The sequence below is a fragment of the Acanthochromis polyacanthus genome, chromosome 17 (assembly GCF_021347895.1).
Source record: "Acanthochromis polyacanthus isolate Apoly-LR-REF ecotype Palm Island chromosome 17, KAUST_Apoly_ChrSc, whole genome shotgun sequence".
NCBI classification, from domain to species: domain Eukaryota; kingdom Metazoa; phylum Chordata; class Actinopteri; family Pomacentridae; genus Acanthochromis; species Acanthochromis polyacanthus.
Window position 1 is genome coordinate 8,312,014 of NC_067129.1, and position 22,533 is coordinate 8,334,546.

The 22,533-nt window shown below is 40.0% G+C and overlaps 1 protein-coding gene across 4 annotated transcripts in view; it reads right to left on the bottom strand.

Annotated features, from left to right (window-relative positions):
- The window catches only part of LOC110959383 (actin-binding LIM protein 3-like), a 58,543-nt gene that overhangs the window by 10,141 nt on the left and 25,869 nt on the right, over positions 1-22,533 (bottom strand). The window contains exons 6-17 of one of the 4 annotated variants that reach the window (XR_007937112.1): positions 22,102-22,195; positions 21,613-21,700; positions 14,515-14,573; positions 12,797-12,877; positions 12,053-12,214; positions 11,889-11,918; positions 10,060-10,171; positions 9,697-9,801; positions 7,567-7,617; positions 3,560-3,676; positions 3,291-3,355; positions 2,795-2,936 (exon numbers count right to left, since the gene is read on the bottom strand). Coding sequence is in view for 1 of the 4 variants with exons in the window: in XM_022206232.2 (XP_022061924.1) it covers positions 2,795-2,936; positions 3,291-3,355; positions 3,560-3,697; positions 7,567-7,617; positions 9,697-9,801; positions 10,060-10,171; positions 11,889-11,918; positions 12,053-12,214; positions 12,797-12,877; positions 14,515-14,573; positions 21,613-21,700; positions 22,102-22,195 (1,127 nt within the window). In the remaining 3 variants the exon portion in view is untranslated. Of the gene's footprint in view, positions 1-2,794; positions 2,937-3,290; positions 3,356-3,559; positions 3,698-7,566; positions 7,618-9,696; positions 9,802-10,059; positions 10,172-11,888; positions 11,919-12,052; positions 12,215-12,796; positions 12,878-14,514; positions 14,574-21,612; positions 21,701-22,101; positions 22,196-22,533 lie in introns of all 4 variants that reach the window. The other 3 variants (XM_022206232.2, XR_007937114.1, XR_007937113.1) reach the window with 3 other exon arrangements.

The following is a 22,533-nucleotide window of genomic DNA, read 5'->3' on the forward strand; positions in this document are numbered from 1 at the left end:
AGCTACGTTATAATAAAAGGTTCATCTGATCACAAAAACCTACAGAATTTTCCCCCTTTCAGTATGTAGCCATTCACAGTTAGACTTCCGCTGCCAGTAGAAGTGTACAGAATTGTATTTGTGATGTTTCAACCCCAGATGGTTAAAATTACCCCAAAAAGCAGAAAAAAATGTTGAAAAGCAATGATAAAGACAATCAATGCTAAAAAAGAAAAAGACAAAACATATAACAATCCAAAAATGCTTGTTTGTACAGGTTTTATTTACAAGCTTTGAGAACTTAGACACTGGCTGAGCTGTTCTGACAGTAAGGCAGAGTTTGTTCCACATAGCTTGAACTAAAAAGGTAAAAGCATGGTCCTGCTTTGTTTTAAGGCCAGACTGTGGTATTTTTAAATTCCAGCTGTTTCTCTGATCTAAAGGTCAAGACACAGAATAATAGGTTTAAAGTTCAGAGATGTAGAGGAGAGTCAGAGCATTTACAGGTTTAAAAGTAATCAAAAGAATCTTAAATTGAATCCTGTAATGAATTGGGAGACAGTGTAGCTCAGCCAGGATTGGAGTTATGCGTTTACATCGCCAAATGTTTGTCACAGTTGAGCTGCTCAATTTTGAAGCAACTGTAAATAAGAAATAGCTGCTGAGTTGCAGGACCAGGTTGAGGCAGGTCTGGACTTGGAGATAACTGTGAGTTGGTTCCGGTACTGAGCTATGTGAGTGCAGGAAGATACAGGTTTCCTAAAGTGGACCTGTGCAGGACTCTGTCATTTGGTATTTTCAACTGGAAATAATAGATGTGTTTATTTGCATATAGAGCGGAGAAGTGGCCACTCGAGACGCAGGTGGAGCCATATTTTAATACCAAGTGTGAATTGACGGACTTTAAGCTGACCAATTGTGACTGAATCATCCAGGATGTAAGGTAATGCCATTTATGAACAGAGCCTACGAGTCTACTAGCTGACCTTTGAAGCTCTGTGTGTGTGTTAATGTCAGCATGCTAACATTCTTACACTGATAATGCCAACGTGTTGATGTTTACCAGGTTTAATGTCATGTTCACCATCTTAGTTCAGTGTTCTCATGTTTCAGAAGTTTTGCAGACATTTGGTCGAAAAAGTCAATTATCAGAAGTTACTACAACTCCTCCTGAGGGGAATATGAATGTTTGTATCAAATTTCATGGCAATCCGTAAAGATCAAGGGATCACCACAGTTAGTACACATCACTGGGTAGATAAGAGAATATAGTCTAGTAAATACTCAGATATGATCTGAATAATTGAAAAAGACCTGCTGATGTTGCTATAGGACAAATCAGGGGATCATCAGAGGCAGGTCTATCCCCTGAGGACCATGAATTTATCCAGTAGTCGCTCAGATATTTCAGACTCTAGCGGGTGGGGCATCAACAAATGGCCAAACCTACAGACCAATACTGCGGTCCCTAAGGCCTCCAAACTTGGGCATGAATTCAAACTCTGTGCTGCGATTTAGAGAAAAGTTTATTTTCTATTCCTTATTTAACAAGGAAAAAGCATCACACATTAAACCCAATATTACAACAGTAAATGCAACATAAACTACAGTAGAGTCAAATCAATACTGTAATTTTGAGCTAAGTGCTGACATTGTAATATTTAGGACTATTTAGATCTGCTAGTGGGTCAATATGTAATTGCGGGATTTTTTGTAACATAGTTGACAGGTGTCAAAGTTGACATTTGTGCTGTTTTCAGGCCTAAAATCAACATGGCCGCCGAAAACCAAACACCACATGGCATTTTTCTAAAATATGTTCTTCTTAAATATTGTAAATACATTTGAGTGAAATTAAAATTGAAAGTTATTTAAAAAGATGGTAAATCTGTTGACATATATAATTCCAGACTTGACTCACACTACTTTGTATTAAATAACTCAGAAAGCCTTGGAGTCTTGCCAGTCTTTTCTTCAGGAGGAAATGACATCATGTTGAGCAGGTCATGTGATCTGGAGTCAACACACTTCCTTGAGAGGTGTTTTTATAACAGGTAACTTAGTTGAAAGTGATTTCTAGGACAAATACAATTTCTTGTTTTCATTATATAAAATCTAAGATATTGCCAAAATAGAAATTTGTCATGATTATCTCAATTTCATAAAAAGAACACAAAATAATTTCTGAATAAGCTCATTTTATTATTATTTAGTGGTAAAAAGTGGTTGTTATTAAATTCAGACAATTATTTAGTTGGCATTTTAGTGACATCCAGTTATTTTTTTCTAATAAGTGATTGTTTAAATAATAAATAATTATGGATTTTTAAAGACATGATCATAATGAACTTTTTTTTTAACTTTTCATAAAAATGTATGCAAGATATATCAAAGTTCCTCAGTTATATATTGACCCTATTATTAATTTAAACAACCAGATCTTTTTAATTGTGACGAAGCTACACACCAATTTGTACAATCAGTGTTGAAGAATCAACTTGTCAGTGCTCTCTGGTGAACAAACTTTGCACTGGTGATGCTTTAACTTAGTTTGACATTTCCGGAAAATTCTTATTACTTTGTGGCTGGCAGGTAAACTGATATTGATGTATCTGCTGCAGCGTCATGTAAATATATATATATTTACACATCACCCCGGCTGATTTACCAAGATGAGCGCTGGGACAGACAACATGACCAGGCCGAGAAACTGTCACAAATAATAACGCGTGGCAAACAAAATACATTAGGAAAAGCACATCAGCCCTTACTGACATATTCAAGAAGTGGGGATATCACACACACTCAGACTTACATCCATTAAGCGAGCCGTAGCCCAGATTGTTCAACGTCTCCTTGCTGCTACAGCGAGAACTGCGTCTGCTTCCCCACTGGTCATTGTCGTGACAACCTGATCGTGCCTTCATCTCCTCCTTCAGGATCATCCTGCCAATTCCCTGCATGTAGTGAAGGAGGGGGGAAGAAAAAAAGAGAGGGCAAATAGAGAGATGGGTAGAAGAGATGAGAAAAGCGCAGACAGATGGAGCAATAAGGGTTGGTTGAGTGGGATGGATGCATGAGTTGATAGATAGTGATGGAATAATGCAGGTTGAGATGAGAAACAGGCGACGGTTGTTGTTCAGACAGACGGAAGGAGGAACATGAGGAAAAAGAACCAGAGAGGAGCATCATTTTGCATCATGTCCAGTGGCTGAGGTTGGAAAGAAGCATTTAATTAACTGTCTCATTAAATATTAACTCCTCACTTGAAATATAAAAGGGAGAAGCAGGAGAATGTCTTCCTCTCTTACCCTGTTTATGTTATGATTCCATCCATCCTCCTCTCCTCCAGATGAGAATCTCCTCACCCTGGAGACTAGATAGACAGAGACATGGAGGGAGAAGGAGCAAATGAGAAGCAAAAGAGGGAAGAAAGGGAGAATCAACTTAAAAATTCCATTAAAACGACTGTCGTTTGGCTCTCTTGGTAGCTTTTAGGTGAAGTTTGTGCAGCTTATCCGTATAAATGTATGTACAGTGTGTTGTGTAGAAGCAAGCCCTTACATAGTGAGTGCTGTACCTTTTGGAGATCCAGTATATGGGTAGTAGTTGGATTCTGGGTGATAAATGCTGTTACAGTTTGAGGTGGAAAGCCGACTGGTATTGAGAAGGTTCTCATTGGTCTTTGTCTTATTGACTGTCGGAGAGGCAGATATGTCTGATGGAAAGACAATCAGAAATACACAAATGATAGAATGTATTTTTATTTAATACAATACAAGGTTTTCAGCATTTGATTTGAAAAGGAAAAACTGTTCTCTCCGAGGACTGTGGGCTGATTTTCATGCTTGAAATAACAACAAGGCACTCAGAAGGGAAAAGTCAGCATCGGGGGAACAATAGAGGAATGCTTAAACATGTTCTGCTTTAATGAATGCAGCTTGTTTTCTTTTTGTCTGTTGCTGCTCTCTAAATGTTGCACTGACCGATGTGAGTTTGACACGTTTAGTGTCTGCATGTATGCAGGAGGAACAAGAGGGATGAAAAAAGTGCATTTACTTACAGGGAGGAGAGAGAGAGGAGGGGAGGAGGAGGAGGAAGGAGGCGCATCAAAAACAAGAGAACAGAAAGGAGGTCAGAGAAAATGTGAAAGGGTGGAGAGAGACACACAACTTCAAAAAGCAGGAGAGGATGTCATGGGTGGGTTGTAACAATGCTGACAATGAAGGAAAGCAGTTAGCGATGTGAAATACGTAAAAGACTTCGAGATATTACCCAAAGCTTGTTTAACACGTGTGTTAAAGCTGAAAAATCAGAGCAGCAGATGGGCTTGTAATTTTCTCATGTGGAAGACAGAATGTATTGTTGGCATTTTGGCTTTTATTAGACAGTGTGAAAAGAGTGATGAGAAAGACAAGAGAGGAGGAGATGGTGACATATAGAAAAGGTCATATGTCGAATGATGCTGGGGATGCGGGAATGTTAGTCTTTGGACTGTCTAGACCTACACTGGCCAATCTGTGCCTGTTTGGGGTATGAGAATGTTTTTTTCTTTCAATTTAAACAAAGAAAATAGTCTTCATCTAAAGCTGTAGTAAGCAGAAATCTGGAAAGAAAAAAAGCAGCCAAAATTTAAAAATCTAGTCCTCTTTCCACAACTTTCCCCTCTCTACCCAACTCTCTCCCACCAAATTAGTGCCACCATATGCATGAGCATCAAATCTTCAAAATTCATCAATCCAACAGTCAACATTCCTTATAGTCGTAACTCCAGCGAAAATGTAAACACAGCCGTTACGTGCATCATGATATAGATCAGTTCTTCGGAAAAGTCATGAACACCAAAGACTTTCATGCATGTATGAGTCATTTTACAAGAAGATAACAGAATATGTTGTACTGTTTTTACAACTTGAGTGTTCTATTATATGTAATTTCACTTTCATTGAGATGGCTTTGCTTTTCTTTGAAGCACTGCTATCATAAGAGCCTGACATACATATGGGAGCCATAATGAAGGGCAAAAAGTTAGCGAATGTAGCACAATTCAAGGTGGCGTACAATCAGCGAATGTAAACAAAGCTTATAGCGCCACGTGACGTCATATTTGTTCTATCCGTTCACCAACTAATTCCACGTAACCAGTGCTGACGTAATGATGAAACACCGTACATCGTAAACAGAGGACCCACCCGTAACCAGTTCCGACATAACGATGAAACACTGTAGGTCGAGGACGTCATAAACCAAGGAGTCCCTGTATATATATATATATATATATATATATATATATATATATATATATATATATAACAAAAATCTACATTTGCATGGGGTGTGTTAAACAGTGACATCTGTGGTGTATCTGTTGATGCATGGCCTTAGTGTAATGGGAGGTGTTGTAAGGTGCAGTCAGTCAAACCAAAACCTAAAATAAAGCAGAATATGGCTGCAGCATAAGATGGGCCAAACAAGAGATATGGAGCACACTGAGGGCTGGGCCTATTATGAACGCTAAGCCTAAGCATTCCAGACAGACAGGACCACCATCTCAGGCTCCAGCACCTCAATGAAACAGATTGTAGAATATGAAATACTTCTAATATACCCAATCCAAGCTACCTCACACACACATCACAAAGCTATTCGGCCCTCATATTGCATTTTCAGTGCAGACATTGTTGCTCTTTGTACTATCCCACCCGATCTGGCCTGAAAAGACCTGTGATTGGGCAAAGGCTCCCATCTCAGATCACATCATCTAAATCCTAAAAACAAATCCAAGAGGAGGTGCAGAAATCTCGTTTCATCTCAGAACACTTGAATTACAATATGCTGAAAGGTTATTATGGAATTCTTGCCAAGTGATGCGGAAAAAAATACTGCCTACCCCAGCTTTAATATGACAGAAGCATTCTTCATTCCTCTAAGGGCAACATTCAGGTAAGCTGAAATGCAGTCATGATTCAGGGACAAGCTACTGCCTGCACTCTGATCCTGGTAATATTCAAAACAGATACTGTGTGTCAAAATATATTGAAATAAGTTGGATTTTTGGCCTGGATCCAATCATTCACTCAACTGGAGCTGTTTAAAGATGGTGAAACCATTCATCTGTGTTCTTTACTGTGCTATTTTCAAACACTCACTATCTCTCACTTGTCCCATCTGCTAATATAACCAAACAGCTCCTGCAGGACGTATAAAAATCTTGTGTTTTAGAGGCGCAGCCAGGTCTGACTGTGACATACATTATGGCACTAATATACCTGATTACAGTATTTTGCCTTAATATGAAACCTGCTCAACACATGATGTATGCAGTAAATTTAAATGCATCCACACAGCCCAGATCACAGATTGCCTACTCAGACTGAGGAGAGAGGTTTGTCAGCACTTTGCCGTGCAGTGTAAATCATGCAGAGGTCTTTCTGAGGAACTGTAACTCTGTGGGATCTGCCATCTGAGCACTGATGGATCACCTACACATCCAGTGTTTGGCACTGCTTCGCTCAGTTTTACTTCACCTCTTCGATTCTCAGGCTGAATCTGTAATCTCATTTTTGATGTGGCAACAACTCAGATTGCAAGGACCTGTTTGTTTGGTTTAGTGTGGTTTATCCAAGTCACTGAAAGTAACTTTATTAATGTGATGTGTGCAGTTAAGCTGTGATAATTAGGAACTTTGTATTATTTGACATCTGAGCTCAGGGTGTCTTGATTTTCTCAGTCTTACTCACTTTTTACATAAGATTATGTTTGTCCAGGGATACCTGTAGTGGTATAAACTGATTTGTATAATGACAGTGACTAAAAAAGGTCAGTATTAATGCAGATAAGAGGTTTACAAATCATATTAGTGCCTTTTTTCCTTAATCAATTAAACATTCAGTCGACAAATTCAGTCTGATTGGCTGGGATTTAAATGAGTAAGTGCCATTATTTAAAAAACCCAACGATATTTAATCTAAAAGTAGATTAAAAAAAAGAAGAAACCATAAAATTCTCACATCATGGAAGCTAAAACCTTAACATTTCTTCTCGACAAAAGTCATAAACAAGAAAAAGATGATCAAAATTTGCTGTATGTCCAGTGTTATGTGATCTGTTACTGCTGTTCAGACACTTTATGGGGATTTCTGGTTCAATCTGTTAGAGGTGTTGGCAATCAACTGAGAAGCAGAAGTTCAGGTGTTTGTTGAAATGCTGGACAGTCTGATTCTCTATTTAGATCACCCACTGGTCCTCCATGAACTCCATGAACCATCCTGGCCAGTGATAAATTCCTGCTGCATCAAGCCTGTGCAGCCTTTCACAAGAAATGCTTTCACTTTCCCTGACTCCTCATGAAGTTCAAGAGGAGGACTGAATGTCTTCAGAAGCACCAGATTTCAGACAGAAAGATGAATATATAAAAACATAATTCAGCTGTAGCTCAGATCTTTTCTGTAACTGGTTCATTAAGGCAGACAAATAGAAGCATCGCAGAAACAACGTGGTACAATGAACGCAGGAATCAGCTGTCGGGACAGGTAGACAGCCGAACAAAGGCTTTAGAAAACGCAACATTTTCAGGAATCTACCAACCTTGTCTCTTGTAGATGGGGGGTTTCCTGTAGATGTTGGTTTCCTCAGAAGCTGAAAACAGAAACAAAAAGGGAGTAAGTGACAGAAGGCAAAATTAAATCTGAGAGGAGGAGGAGAAGAGGAGAGAAAGGGAAAGGAGGAATGAATATTCTGATTTTCCTCATTCATCCCATCCCACCAAATTAGTTGTATACATTAACAGTCTTCTTAGCCATAAAGCCGACAGCACAGGTAATAAACTGGGAGAGCGGAGGCGGTGCCAAGCATCCAGACAACCTGACTGACATGCAGAGAGGCTGATTAATACAGATTCACAGGCTTAAAATGGGAAGGAGAAGCAGATGGCACCAGAATAAAGAGGGAGGAGATCAGTTGAAGAGCAGGATGGAGAGGAAAAGAAAAAGGAGAGAGGAGGGGAAACTTAGAAATGACAGGAATGCATCTTGTAGACCTCATTTGGTGCCAGGACAATCCTTCAGCTCGGAGTGCCGGAAAAGCACCACAACAATATGTTGCAGTAAATTAAAAATAGTTTGCGATAAAAAAACCAAACCTGCACTAAAACAACAAATAAAGAAAGATATTTATTTCCACTCAATGAACAAACTGTGCCACCAATCCTACCAAGTTGGAGGTTCGACTCCCAGCGGACCATCCACGCTAAATTTGTATGCACTTGTGATACAGTCAGGCACTTTGGATAAAAGCATCCACCAAATACATTTTGCTCACTGTTGAAAAGCACGAAGCGAGCGCTGTCGCAAGGCTGCCAAGGAAAAACGGCCATGGAGGGGAAAAAAAAAACATGCGGTGAGAAATGGACTGAGGGGAGGCGGAGGGGATGATGGAGGGAAATCAAATGCACAGCTTGCAGTGGAAAGAAGAGGTCTTTCAAAGTGAAGGGAACAAAGACAGAGTGAAACGTTCAGGGCGCAGAGAGGCATTAAGTTGATAAAGTGGATGACTGATGGACTGTTTAAATAAAATGAACCGGTATTAGTTGTTGGATGAAAGCGCACATATGTTATACAAGAGTTCCAGATCAGGAAGATAAATTAGACAGAGACTTCCCATTGGAGGAGAATGAAAAGAGGATTAGTGCATTTTTATGAGTGATAAAACCTCTTTAAAGTAAAGCAAAAGACAAAAATGATGAGAGAAGACAATAAACAATGAGTAACGGGAAAATACACTACCGTTCAAAAGTTTGGGGACACACAGGCAACTGCATGTTTTTCATGAAGATTCACACTTTCATTCACATGCTAGCATAACTGCACAAGGGTTTTCTAATCATCAGTTAGCCTTTCAACACCATTAGCTAACACAACATAGCATTAGAACACAGGAGGGATGGTTGCTGGAAATGTTCCTCTGTACCCCTATGCAGATATTCCATTAAAAACCAGCCGTTTCAAGGTAGAAAACTCATTTACCACATTAGCAATGTCTAGACTGTAGTTCTGATTCATTTATTGTCATCTTCATTAAAAAAACTGCTTTCATAAAAAATAAGGACATTATGTATGTATGTGTATGTATTGAGCTCTTCTGTGCTTGGATTATATGTGGTACTCGTTAGGCATCTAAAATCATATTGTGATCATGTTTATTACAAAGCATCTCTCTCTATTAGTTATGCGAACAAAGAGCAAGTAAAGTCTTTAGTTTGCTTTGTTTTGTCTGGCGATCAATTCCAGTCCAAACATATTCTAGTTATAGCGATACAAAACCAGAAAAAAACAGCAAATCCCCACATTTGAGAAACTGAAAGGAGCAAAATATTGATTAAATACACATGATGGATCAATATTCAAAACCACTCTTGAGTGATTTTTTTTCCCCAATCAAACAAGTACCACAATCAGGTTGAAAGCTCATTGTGTCTGTGGGTCAGGAGGGAGGGCAGCATTGTGGTTTCATGTTCAGGATGCGGGTCAGGGTCTTGACAAAGGTTTAAAAGATTTCAATCATGTTGTAAAATGATTAATGGTGACACAGGAAGTATTACAGTCTGTAGTGGTAATCTACAAGGTGCTACGGTGGAAAAATAGGATTGAGGGTCTGTTTTTGACTGACGTGGGTAAATTTGGGTTAGTAAACAGGTCAGGGTTACGGATGGCCGCCTACCTGGCACATGGAAATGCTTGGGGGCTTGGAAGCTGGTGGTGCTGGGTGTAGCACACCTGGGCTCTGGCTGACTGTAATAGGGTGAACTCCTGCCACTCTCACTGCCTGCGGTGAGCCCAGCCAATCACAGTGAGAGAAACCAAAGCATGAATGGTCCCCGAACAGAAAGACAGACAGGCTAATGAAAGACAGAGCCACCGATAACCTGATGAATTACATGTATGTGAGCATATGTGAGTATGTGAGCGTCAGTAGGAGTTGTGGAGCTTCAAACAGCACCTTACTGCACCCACTCAAATAGCTCCTCTCCACGTAGGGACACAGTGTTTTCTATGTGTGTCTTTGCCTGAGTGGGAGTATTACCAGGGAGATAATAATGCAGCGGGGAGCCTCCGTGGCGACTGTGTGCAGGGGAGTCGGTGAAGGCAGAGCTGGAGGAACGCCTCGTTCTCAAATCCATGCCATCCAAGAGATCCTGCAAAGGAAGTGAGGGAGAGAGGCTGTCTTTGAGTAATGTGCTTTAATTTACGAAAGGCTATAAATTAGACCACAAAGCTCCTTCCAAAACACAATCTTAATCATGCTGGCAGCAGCTTAATATTCTACATTGTACATAATGCTGCAAGCAGTCCTCCAAGGGCAAATGTGCAGTTGTACACACACACACACACACACACACACACACACACACACACACACACAGCATCCTCACAGCTTATTTGGTCACTAATGTGTGGATGTTTAACCTAAAAAAAGAGGAAATGAGGATTCGACACATTGACAGCTCCTTGGCCTACAACACAATAAAGAAATGGTTCATTTGGTTATATGCTTTCTTGCCAAGATTTGGACAAGAAGACTCCTAAATATTCACCTGCTAATTTAACTTGCTGATGTGAAAAAAACGGATAAACAGCAAGAATGACTCTGTCTGAAGGGCGCAAAATCCACCTGAAGCCCACCAATTAACATTTTAAGTGTAAAAACAAGTTATGAGTAAATGACTCCATCAATCTCTGTACAGGTGTGTGTGTGTGTGTGTGTGTGTGTCTGTTCTTCACTTTTCTCAACAACCATTTAGCCAATCTACTTTAAACTTGGTGTGGGTATTGGGCAAAAATCTGAGGAAGTGCAGTCACGGGTGTAAAGTTGTTTACATAAGTGGTTCTTAAGAAATTTAATGATAAACATTAAACAAAGAAAATTAAAAGTGTACTTGAGATTGCAATTGAAAGTGTGCATTAGTTTATGGAGGCATTGTGTGCATCCATTTGTGTCTTAAAAGAGCTGACACAAGTACATTTAGTAGAGTATTTTATCAAATATATTTGGCCCACCAAGCCAAACTGCCTCAGTATTTGCTTTGAAGTCTCAAGTAAACCAAGTCTTATGGTGGTTGAGTCAAAAACTCCAAGCCTAAAGTCTACAGCTCTGGCTAAAACTAGAGAATTTCCTCTTTTGAAACTGACACATAATGTTCTATTTAGGCTTAAAAGTCACCCTTCAGTGCACCTCTGTTGTTGTGTAGATGGAATTGCGGGCACATGGAGATGAAACATCCCAGAGGCCGTTGCAGGAATCAAACCAGGAAAGCATAATTTTGTTGGACATCAAAACTTTTAACAGTAGGAAAGAAAAAATATCTCATTCACCAGTCATGAATATTCTGTGCCAACACTTGACTGACTGACTGATGAAAAAAGCAAAAATGTTTGTGGCAAGTTTTCAGCAAATTGTGGGTGATTTGCAGGAAAGAGGCTCCCAAAATGTTTTGATTTTTTTTTTTTTTTTTGTCATCCAAACTGCCAGTATTGGTAATTAGCTTCAATGAAAATCAGCTTGCAGAGATTTGAAACTTTTTGCAGATTAGGGATGCAGCAATCCGATATTTTCTCTCCTAATACAGAAATAAATAAATTAATTCAGAGTACCAACGTGACACCAACAATGTCTTTTACAATTTTCTTAAAATTTGTGTATACTTTCAGTCACTTCTAGACCACAGCCATAGCCCTCCTGTTTAATAAGTATTGCTGCTGATCCCCACTTAACCTAGTCTCTTCCTGCTCTTTGATCATAATTACATGAACTGTTCCACCTCTTGTTAGATTAATTTCTTATCTGATATACGTTTATTATGTTGGAGTAAAGCATACCTTCTGAGACTCTAAATTGTTCAGTGGAGTACTTACATGAGAGTACGGCGATAAGGAGCCCAGTGACTGGATAAAGAGAAGACAAAAATTAATATTTTTTGACAGCTAGATGAGCATGATGGTAAAGTTTCCTTTATCTGACTTTTGTAAGATTAACGGTCACTTCAAATGAATGTGTTTTTTAACCTGTGTGTGTTTACCTGTCCACAGCTGTACCTCTCCAGAGTGTCATCTGAGAGGTGTGTGTGTGCATGATCGGCCTGATAAGGGATGATGTCGGGCCGCTGAATGTCATACATGGCTTTGACCCTGGGCAGAGCCGCCAGGTGCTTATAGTCCAAAGCATCACCGTCAGCCTTGGACTGCAAGAGACAGACGAGTAAACAGAGAGGAAGAGAAATTAAAGAAAGGCAGAAATGGAAAATTAGACAAAAATAGTCATTTTAAATCAAAGATAACAGAAAACCAAAGGCAGAGGGAGACATGTGAACACAAAAACACACGAGCAGGATACAAGACCGACACACAAACACTATCAAAATAAGAGATGGCCTACTGAATGTCCCTTTAAGCATGATGCAAGACCAATCTATCCTTGTGTATGTGAACTTTAACTTGTGAACCGACATCATCTAAGACATTTCAAGGGCTCATTTTCACTTGGGTTTTATGATTGTTTTTTTATCTGACAATCTAACTGTAGAGTGGCCTCGGGTAGAATTAAAAGGCTTGAAATTAAATTTTTATGTCTTTAACAAGGTATTTGAGTATAGCATCATGGTAATAATAAGCACAGTTAAGCAATGGTCAGACAGACAGCGTGAGCATTCAGGGACTCTTTGGGTTTCTGTCTGTGTTGGTTAGATTTGACTGACAGCTGTGACAGTGACAGCTGAGGGCGTTGCCGTGGCGGTGTCTGCGTAACCATGGCGACAGTTACTCACACAGATGAGCCGGTGGGGAGAGCCGAGGAGAGGAGACGAGCCTGGAGGAGAGATGGACGCCGTCTCAGAGGTTCGTCTCAGCTGCTCAGACAAACGGAGGAGTCACGTGAGTAAAGTTAGCTCGAATGCAGGAATCATTGCTGAGAAGTAGTTTGATTCAAATGTACACATAAAGAAAGAAAGAAACAGTGATGACAATCAAAATTTGATATGAAAGTGTTTTATTACTTATAGCTACACTACTGCTGGACCGGATCCTTCCCAGGTATTTTGAGATAAACTCATGGTTAAAACGTGTTTAAGACCATCATACATTGTAGAAAGACCAGCTTACTGTACATATAAAGAAAAAAAATAGTTAAAACTGATAAGTATCACTTGTTTTTCAAAAAAATAAGTTAAGACAACAAACAGAAGCAGGGTGTTTTACTAAAGTCAAGTTCTGCAACTGTAACTTTTGTTCTTAAGTTGTGGTCATTTACAATAGCTGTGTGCTGACTGAATATGCAACCTCTCATGTCAAAATCTGCTTGTGGTACAAATACAAGCGGAAAAACCTATATCTTCCTTGACCAATAGCCAAAAAGGCTAAACTTAAATTGATCAAATTTAAAAAAACCATAGAAAGTCTTAAACTAAGCTGAGTAACTAGATAGCCAAAAAGTTAAATAAATTCATAAAGTTTCTGCAACCATTGAAACTGGCATGAATAACAATAAAATCTTATGCTTGCATAACTGTTAAATCAATGCAGTTAGTCAAGCACTGAGACAAACCCTTTATTAATTGTGCACACTTCTCAGTAATTACTGACTAATTCGATTTGTAAAATACAAATAATTACAGTCAAACGTTCAACCATGTGGCTCCACGATGAGGCATTTTTTTCAAATCCAGGTACGGAGCTTCTAACCTCATTGCATAAGGAAATGTAAATTATGACAGATCATTAATAATTGACATGTGATGTCCTCTTCAGTGTCCACTGTTCAGTAGAGAGCAGCTTTGCAGTGACAGTTACATTAATACTTGAATCACATTTGAGGTTACAGGAGTGTCATTTCTGTTAAATTTAATGACAGTGACAGTTTCATTAGAAACGCACCATCAAATCTTGGTGAGTTCTTGTCATAATCTTGAAGATGCTTTCTAGTAGTTGGGCTGACTAAATGTGAATTTAGATCAAATCTAACATTGCTGTATTACTGTAAGTAATGCAATTATCGGACTATAGAAGGAAAGAAGACGCTGAATTTGTGCGTGTTTGATGATATAACGTCCTCGTCTGTCCACGTTGCATTATTTGCATGTTCATGATAACTCCTGGCTCTGGCAGGCAGCTGTCAAAGTGAAGCACTTATCAATATTTTAAACAAAATGCTTTTTTGAAGACTTTTTGTGAAGCTCTCAGGACAAAATCTGCCAAATAAAGCTACGATTCAAGTTTGCAAACCTCCTTGCCAATGACTGCAGGCAGTAAAACATGCAAAAAGAATCTATACTGTACAATATTTAAGTTGCTTTTACTAATTATAGGCAAGATAAAATACACTTCAAGTTCAAGTTAGTTTATTTTGCAAAGAACAACATATTGTAGCTTGTAAACCAAGAATGAGACACTTCAGACACAGCGAGAGAGAAAGAACCACAGGGAGAGGACAGAAACAGAAGCAGAGAGAAAGGCCAGCAGGGTTGCAGGTATTTTGAGTATCACTCACCCTCAGTTTTCTCTCCAGCCGAGCTGCTTCTTTACACATGGGGTGCCAAACCTCTGAACCTGCACACACACAAACATGCACGGCATTACGTCTCAGTTTACTTTGTTTACTGTGTGTGGGCAGCAGCCATACAGTTTTATGGGTTCCTATGAAGAGTAGATCAGCCTTTCTCAAGTGCATCAACATCAATCAGCGGCACACACACAGGAGGCTGTGGAGGCAGTTTGTCTGGTCTGAGAACAGACGATGGAGCTGCTCTGGTCTCCACACACACATAAACAGAGGAAGACAGAGAAAGAGAATTTTTAGCCATGCTAGCAGCCAGGCTCTGGGGACGGTGAAGTCGGTCGGCCAGTCCAGCACTTTGCCCAAACCGAAATATCTCAACAGCTATTGGATGGAATTTTGTTCAGACACTCATGTTCCACTCAGAAGGAAAAACTTCAGATATTTCCGGACTTTTCATCTTTTTGAGGCTTTGATTAATGACTGAATTCAGGGCCTCTGATCATCCTCAGCTGGACTTCCACTGTGTGCAGTGGAAATGAACAAGTGTAACCATTAGGGATGCACAACGGCATCATCATCGAATTAAACAGAGGCATCTGCCCAAAAAGAACGTGGATAAGCAGATAACACAAGTCAGGCTTGAAGCTTACAGTTTTGTTTGAAAATGTTACATAACAATAAATATGCTTTTTTTATTTTTACATTTAAATTGAATTCACTCTCAGATCATCAGATCCCATCTCTGATTTGATTGAAATCTTTTATTCATCACAAATACTTAAAATGGTATCTGTGAATTATAAGATTGATAATAGATACTTCATAAGATGATATTCCTTTAAAAAAAATCTGCCAGTCGAGCCACTTTTAGCACGTTTTTTTCGCACGTTGAAAATTGAGGCTATGTTTGAACAACAACATCAGAGGAACTGTTAAATATAAAACCTGGAAACTTTCACAGTTATTTCTCATCATGCCATTTATTTAGAATGTGTGATATTGGACAAGCAGATCAAATAGTCATTGATTATGGGTGAGTTGATATATGAAAAAAACTGAAGCTATTCCAACTTTGAGCACACATTGACAACAAACTAGATAATACAGTAGCTGACTAGTGATATTTTCTAAATTATATTTAGCTGCATGTCACAGTTACACCCCCAAAAACCCTAAAGAATACTTAAATATGAAATACCAGGTTGCAAAAATAAAAAAAGAAATGTCTTTTTATGTTTAACTTCCATAAATGATTGAGCACGTAGGATAGGTAGCACCATTAAGACAAAAATAATACCAGATAATAACCCAATCCTAGTAGCAGAAGAGAGCTCTGGAGATTCGAAGTAGGTCCAAATCTTCCTTATCTTATTTCTATATCAACAACTTAAAGCTAATCCTTATATAAGGCATCAATTCTTTCTCTTTTGAATTAGTTACTTATTTATGTTGTGTTCCTGCTGTTCCTCAAAACTATCTTGCACTGATTTTCTTGCCATTGTTTGAGCTTATTTTGCACACTGTGGACAATAAAATAAATGACTCATTTCTGCAACCTTGCTTAAAAAGTGGAACCACTGCTTTTGACTTGTAAAAACACAGCTAAGCTACATACAGAAAGGAAGCAAGACAGAGGGAGGACAGCGTGTTAGCCGTAACATATTACAGTAAATATCTGCTTTGACAAACTTGTGCTTTAACTGCCGTTGCCGGAGAGTTTGATTGAATTAAAATGATTCGAGATGGAGGAGAATGAGGGAGAGATTAGGAGAAATGGAGGAGGTCATCAGAGAGATGAGGGAGATAAAGAGAAGCAGAGAAGAAGAACAACAAGGAAGAAGTGGAGAGAGAAGAAGGAGGAGGAGGAGGAGGAGGAGGAGGAGGAGGAGGAGGAGGAGGAGGAGGATGGTGGTGAACTACAGAGCAGGAGAGGAAACAGGGAATGAATGAGGGCTATTAGATCTTATTCATAACAATAAACCACTAATGTCAGGATGTTATACGCATTTGGATCAGATAGTGATAATGACAGTAATATATCCGCCCTGAACACACACACACACACACACACACACACACACACACACGCACACACGCACACACGCACACACGCACACACGCACACACGCACACACGCACACACGCACACACGCACACACGCATGCACACAAGCTGACTATGGATCATTTTCTGGGGCCTCGGGGTGATGCAGGCCAGCCGAATGGACTCAGTTAGCTGATCATGACTCTAATATACAACCACTATCAACACCATAAATCTGACCTGCACACACACACAAGCACAGGCGCACAGAGGCTACACACACACCCAAGAACTCAACACACTCGCACACAAACCCGTGCACAAAATCAATACCGTAGACAGAAACCAGTGCGTGGTGATTCAGTGCACCCCCGTCCCACCCACACGCCTCAACTCTGCTGTCGAAACAGATGTGTGGCCTTGGACTTGAGATCTTTTATCTCTTGGATGAGGAGAATCTAAATTGCGCACCGGCAAAAAATTAAATCTCAAATGCGGCGGAATAAATCAATCCTGAGAAAATTAGCAGCCTTATGTGTTGTCACAGATACACTCCTATAATAATGTCACCTTCTGCGTTTTTTCTGACATGTAAATGAGTCGTAGAGGGATCGAGCCTCCTCTGTGTTTAGACAGACACTTTTTACATCATGCAAAATAAGAGTAATCAATTGAACAAAGTGGCCTTCTGATCGTGACCAGCGATATTCAAAACCATGGCATGAAAGCAGCCGGTGTAAATCTACACTGAGTTTGTGCTTATGGCATTTGAAATTCTGATGGTACTGTAGAAAGCGGCAGAAATTTAAATGGCCTTGGGTGGTTTTCTTTTTGCTGAATCACACTGCCATGAGAAACAGAACATACTCGAGTCTTTCAGATGTGTACTCTATGTCTGTTGCCCTTCGTTGAGTAACAAAAGAGTGAATAAATGCAGTTAATCGCCAGTTTCTACTTGAAAGAAGTTTTTTTTTTAGTTAAATAAATCTATTTGATACTGCCAAACAAAAATACTCTCTCTGGCACTACTGATCAGTCAGCTGTGGCCAGAAATACAAGATATGGCAGGGAGATGTTCCGTTCCTTGTGGAGTCAAAAAAACAAAAAAAAAGTAAAAGTAGCACAAACATGAAAAGAATCTTCGTTACTAAGATGGAAAGAGTTTTTTTTTGTCTATAAGGGGCGGCATGGCTCAGTGGGTAGAGTGGCCGTCTTGTAACTGGAGGGTTGCCGGTTCGATCCTCGGCCCGTCGTGCTCATGTTGAGGTGTCCCTGAGCAAGACACCGAACCCCTAATTGCTCCTGGTGGGTCGTGGTTAGCGCCTTGCATGGCAGCTTCCGCCATCAGTGTGTGAATGTGTGTGTGAATGGGTAAATGTGACGTATCATGTAAAGCGCTTTGGGTACCTTGCAGGTATAGTAAAGCGCTATATAAATACAGACCATTTACCATATCTATAACATACACAGATCTGCCAAAACAATAAAACCACTGACAGGTAAAGTGAATAACCGTGATGATTTTATCACAGTGCAAAGTTCTGATGAGAATCACATCACGTGGGTGCTTCTTTGACATGTACTCCCAACTGAACAACATTCAAGCAGACTCACCCACAGCAGAACAATGTACCCCAAAAACTGCTCAGGAGCAGCTCAAAGAACACAACAAAAGGTGTTAACCTACTGTCCAAAGTCCCAACACCCCAATCAAATTGAGCTTCCAGTAAGAACAGGCTCCATCTACAGAGGATCCCAAAACTCACAGGACCCAAAGGATCTGTTGCCAGTTTTCTGTTTCCAGACACCACAGGAGCCCCACAGGTCCAGTCTCCATGTCCTAACTTGTCACAGCTGTTTTGGCACAACAACTAGCTACACAATATTGTGCAGGTGGGTTACTAGGGTATAACTGACTGCAGTGTTGGTTTGATTGGATAGCAGCATGAATATCTGAAACCAAGAGGTAAGTACTCTGTAAGTGGCAGTTTTAAAAAGTATTATTTAAATTTACCCTAATTAAATCACCTGACTCAATTATAGTAACATATTTGCCAGATACAGCTTCAAAAATAGGAAGATTGCTTGCTTTTATAAGCAATTATACAATAAGATATCTATTTGGGCTCTGAAAAAAGTATAACAACATTTAATTAATAAATTAACCAATTAAGCGCATAATTTTGTGCAGCAACTGTAAACTTAAAGCAAGATAACATGACATCTGACATTTAAACAAAACCCAACCCTTGACCTGCTACCAAATGCGTGTCATGAAGGTGTTAACGTTATTTCAGTAAATTGACAGTTAACAACACTAATACTTCTGAGCAATGTTGGAAAAAATAATAGATTTTCTCCATCTCTCTATCCATTATAAGAGTAGATGTCGACAGTGTCCACTATTAGTCCATAAAATAGCTCTACACCAACACCAACACACACACACCATTTCTTATTCCAGACATGCATCATGAGATTGATTGTGAGGGTGTGTGTGCGTGTTTGCGTGCATGTGTCTCCTAATTGAGTGTGTCTCGCGAGGGTGATTGCTCAGCCCTCCTACATGTCTGAAGTCATCAAAAGGAGTGAATGTAACCTTGGGGCAACTTACTGGAGCTCGGCACACACACATATACAACCACATTCACACCTACAACACACACACACACCTGAATACACATGCAGAGAAATGTGCAAACGTGCATTCAAGAAGATATCCAGAGAACGACGTATGCATGTACAGGCATAGATTAAAAAGCACACATTCACTTCCGTAAAAGTAGACTTCGAGCATAATATGCAAATGCTTAGTTTTACTGGTGCCTCTGAGCAGGAAAGCAGCAGAATGTCAATGAGGTGGAACAGGACTTGTCAACCTGCGTGGCGACTCTGACACCGTGTGTGTCGGCCACATGTCACGGTACAGTAGCTCCGCATTCAACCTGGATTCAACTGCCAAGTTAGAGATACACAAGATGTCTCTTTAAAAATTACATTTCAAAGTCCCCTGTTCTATTTTTTCTTTTCAATTTTTTTCACTTTTATTTTGAAAAAACATGCAGTTTGGAATTGCAGCGCTCTTACTTTCAGATGTGTACAAGAATATCTGCTAATTTGCATTAATATCATGTTGGTGCTTTTCTTTGAAATATCACATTTTTTAAAATTGTATATAAATGCGGGCTGCACAGTGAAAGAGTGGGTAGCACTTTTGCCTTGCAGCAAGAAGATCCCCAGTTCAAATCCCGGCCTGGGCCTGGGATCTTTCTGCATGGAGTTTGCATGTTCTTCCTGTGCATGCGTGGGTTTTCTCCAGGCACTCCGGCTTCCTCCCACAATCCAAAAATATGCTGAGGTTAATTGATTACTCTAAATTGCCCGTAGGTGTAAATGTGAGTGTGATTGTTCGTCTGTACATGTAGCCCTACGACAGACTGGTGACCTGTCCAGGGTGTCCCCTGCCTTCGCCCGAGTCAGCTGGGATAGGCTCCAGCACCCCTCGCGACCCTAGTGAGGATGAAGTGGTGTATAGAGGATGGATGGATGGATATAAATGCACAATATTAACAGGCAACATCTTTTATACTTATACTTAGGATAGTGTTACTTTTAAACCGACAACTCAGTAAGAAGGTATGGTTTTATCTTGCTGACATGTTTCACCATGAAAACCATACCTTCTTACTGAGTTGTCAGTTAAAAAGTAATGTTATCCTAAAATAAGAAACAACAAAATGAACATAATCCAATTATCTTCTATACTGTATCTATGTATTCAATGCACTTGACATGAATTGTAATTAGGACTAAGTTCACTTTTTAATAATAAAACGTCAGTGCTGACTGTTAGTGAGGGGCTGAAGGCCATTCAGGCTACACCTCTCCACCTCTGGTTCTTGATATGGCTGCTTAATGCTACTTCCACAAAGTAACCTTACATAAACATTATCGCTAACATCATGATCTGTTTGCTCCTGAAGACGATTATTAACCCAAAATAGCTGCTCACGAATGCAATTTACGGGACGCTCGGTGAAGAAGGACTTTCCAGCGTCCTCATATCAACCCATCTGATGATGCCCATGATTGAGCTTATTAACTTTAATTACTGCAATCTCATTTTTAAAACAGAAGCTCTGGGATGATTCAATTTAAAGCTCCGGCAAAGTCGGCCTCATTCAGAATAAATTCTGTCAGTGACGGCACAGACTAATGGACACGGCAGCAGAGGCTGAGAGGTAATTGACTCCAACCTTTGTGTGTGTGTCAGATGGGGGGAGGGTGTGTGCATGCCTCACTACTGAGTCTAGTAACAAGAGCTATATGTGGGATCGATAACCTATATAGCAGTCATTTGTTAAAAGCAGGCTTTTATCAGGTCGCTATATCCTACTTGTCCTCTCAAGATGCCTGCCTGCTATCTATAATTCTATGTTTTAACACTAATACAACCTATTCAAGATGTGACAGAAAATAAAAAAGTGGCCCTCAGTTTCCACAAACGCCTGCACTCCTGAGGTATACAACTCAAATTTACTCTGCACAAACACAAAAAATAAACGCAGACACTCACAGTTGTATTTCCATCGTTTCAGAGGATACTACATCGATTCATATTTCCTGGAAACCACAATCATCACTGCTACTTGTCCAAATCTACCCATCGCCAAGTCTTCAGAATAGAATTGAATGATTTCTTTAAAAAAGGGAATTTGCTTTTAGTCCCTAAAGGAAGGCGGGTCTCCACAACATGACGTGCAAACAGATTTATGTCCTCGTAGCACGAGCAAAACAAGCGCACACACTCCTCCACAGATGCAGAATCACACTCAGGCCATCTGGATACTTGCAGGGTGCGTCTAATTCAATAGATGCTACAAGTCTATTTTTATGCCTATTGACTGTACCAATGCAGAGGCACCTTTGCATTTCCACAGACGCACGTTCTGACATTTTGGCTGCTAGGTTCATCCATATTTGCTCTCTACTTAGTACAAACTTATACGTCAAGTTGCCACACATTGTTGTAGTAAGTAACTGTACCTGTGAGGTACATTTCCTCTCCCTCCAGGAACATCATGTGACAGCGGGCACACCTGGCACAGCTGGGGTGGTAGTGCTTCCCTCCAGCCTGCAGGACGGATACAGGAGAAAGGAAAGGACAAGAGAGAGAGAGAAGAGAGAAGGAAATAAATCAGGCGTAGAGAAGCAGCAAAAAGCAGATGACACAAATGAGAAAATGAGAACGGAGTGGTGATAAGAAAGAGGGGAAAACAATGCAGATTGAAGAACGAGGAGAGGCGTGATAAAAAAAGAGAGAGAGGAATGAATAGGGTGGAGGGCTGCTTTGTTGGGTTTGCTTCATCATCACTCAACGCTTCAAGTCGTTTAAAGAGGGACAGCTGCATTTTTTAACAGCTTTTTATAGACACACAATGAGACACGCGGACAGAAATCATGCGCATTCCCGTCGCTGTCGCCATCTGTCTCGAGCATGATCGTGAATTTGCACGACAAGAAAAATGCGCTCACCTCCAGAACTCTGCCGCTGATGTACCTGCTACAGCCCTCACACCTGATCCCGAACTGAGTGTGGTAGTCGCTCTCACAGTAAGGAATCCCATCTCTGCCAGGAACAGAGAGAAGACAGTTAAATCTAACCTCCTGGCGGATTTGTGCGGCAATTTCACTATTATTTATCCTTGAAGACAGCGGTGTCAAACATGTGGCAGACAGGCCAAAACCGGCCCTCCAGAAGGTCCAGTCTGGCCCTCAAAGTGTCAAAATTACAGAGAAGATATTAACTGCAGATAAGCTACAAATTTAAAATATTTTCTAGACCATAACAAGTTTTTTTGATCATAATGTAAAATATTAGATTGCTCTTTTCTCATTTTGTGTCTCGTTTTTGTAATATTTTGTCATCTTTTTGTTGTGTTTTTTTTTGTCTGACTTTTGTCGTTT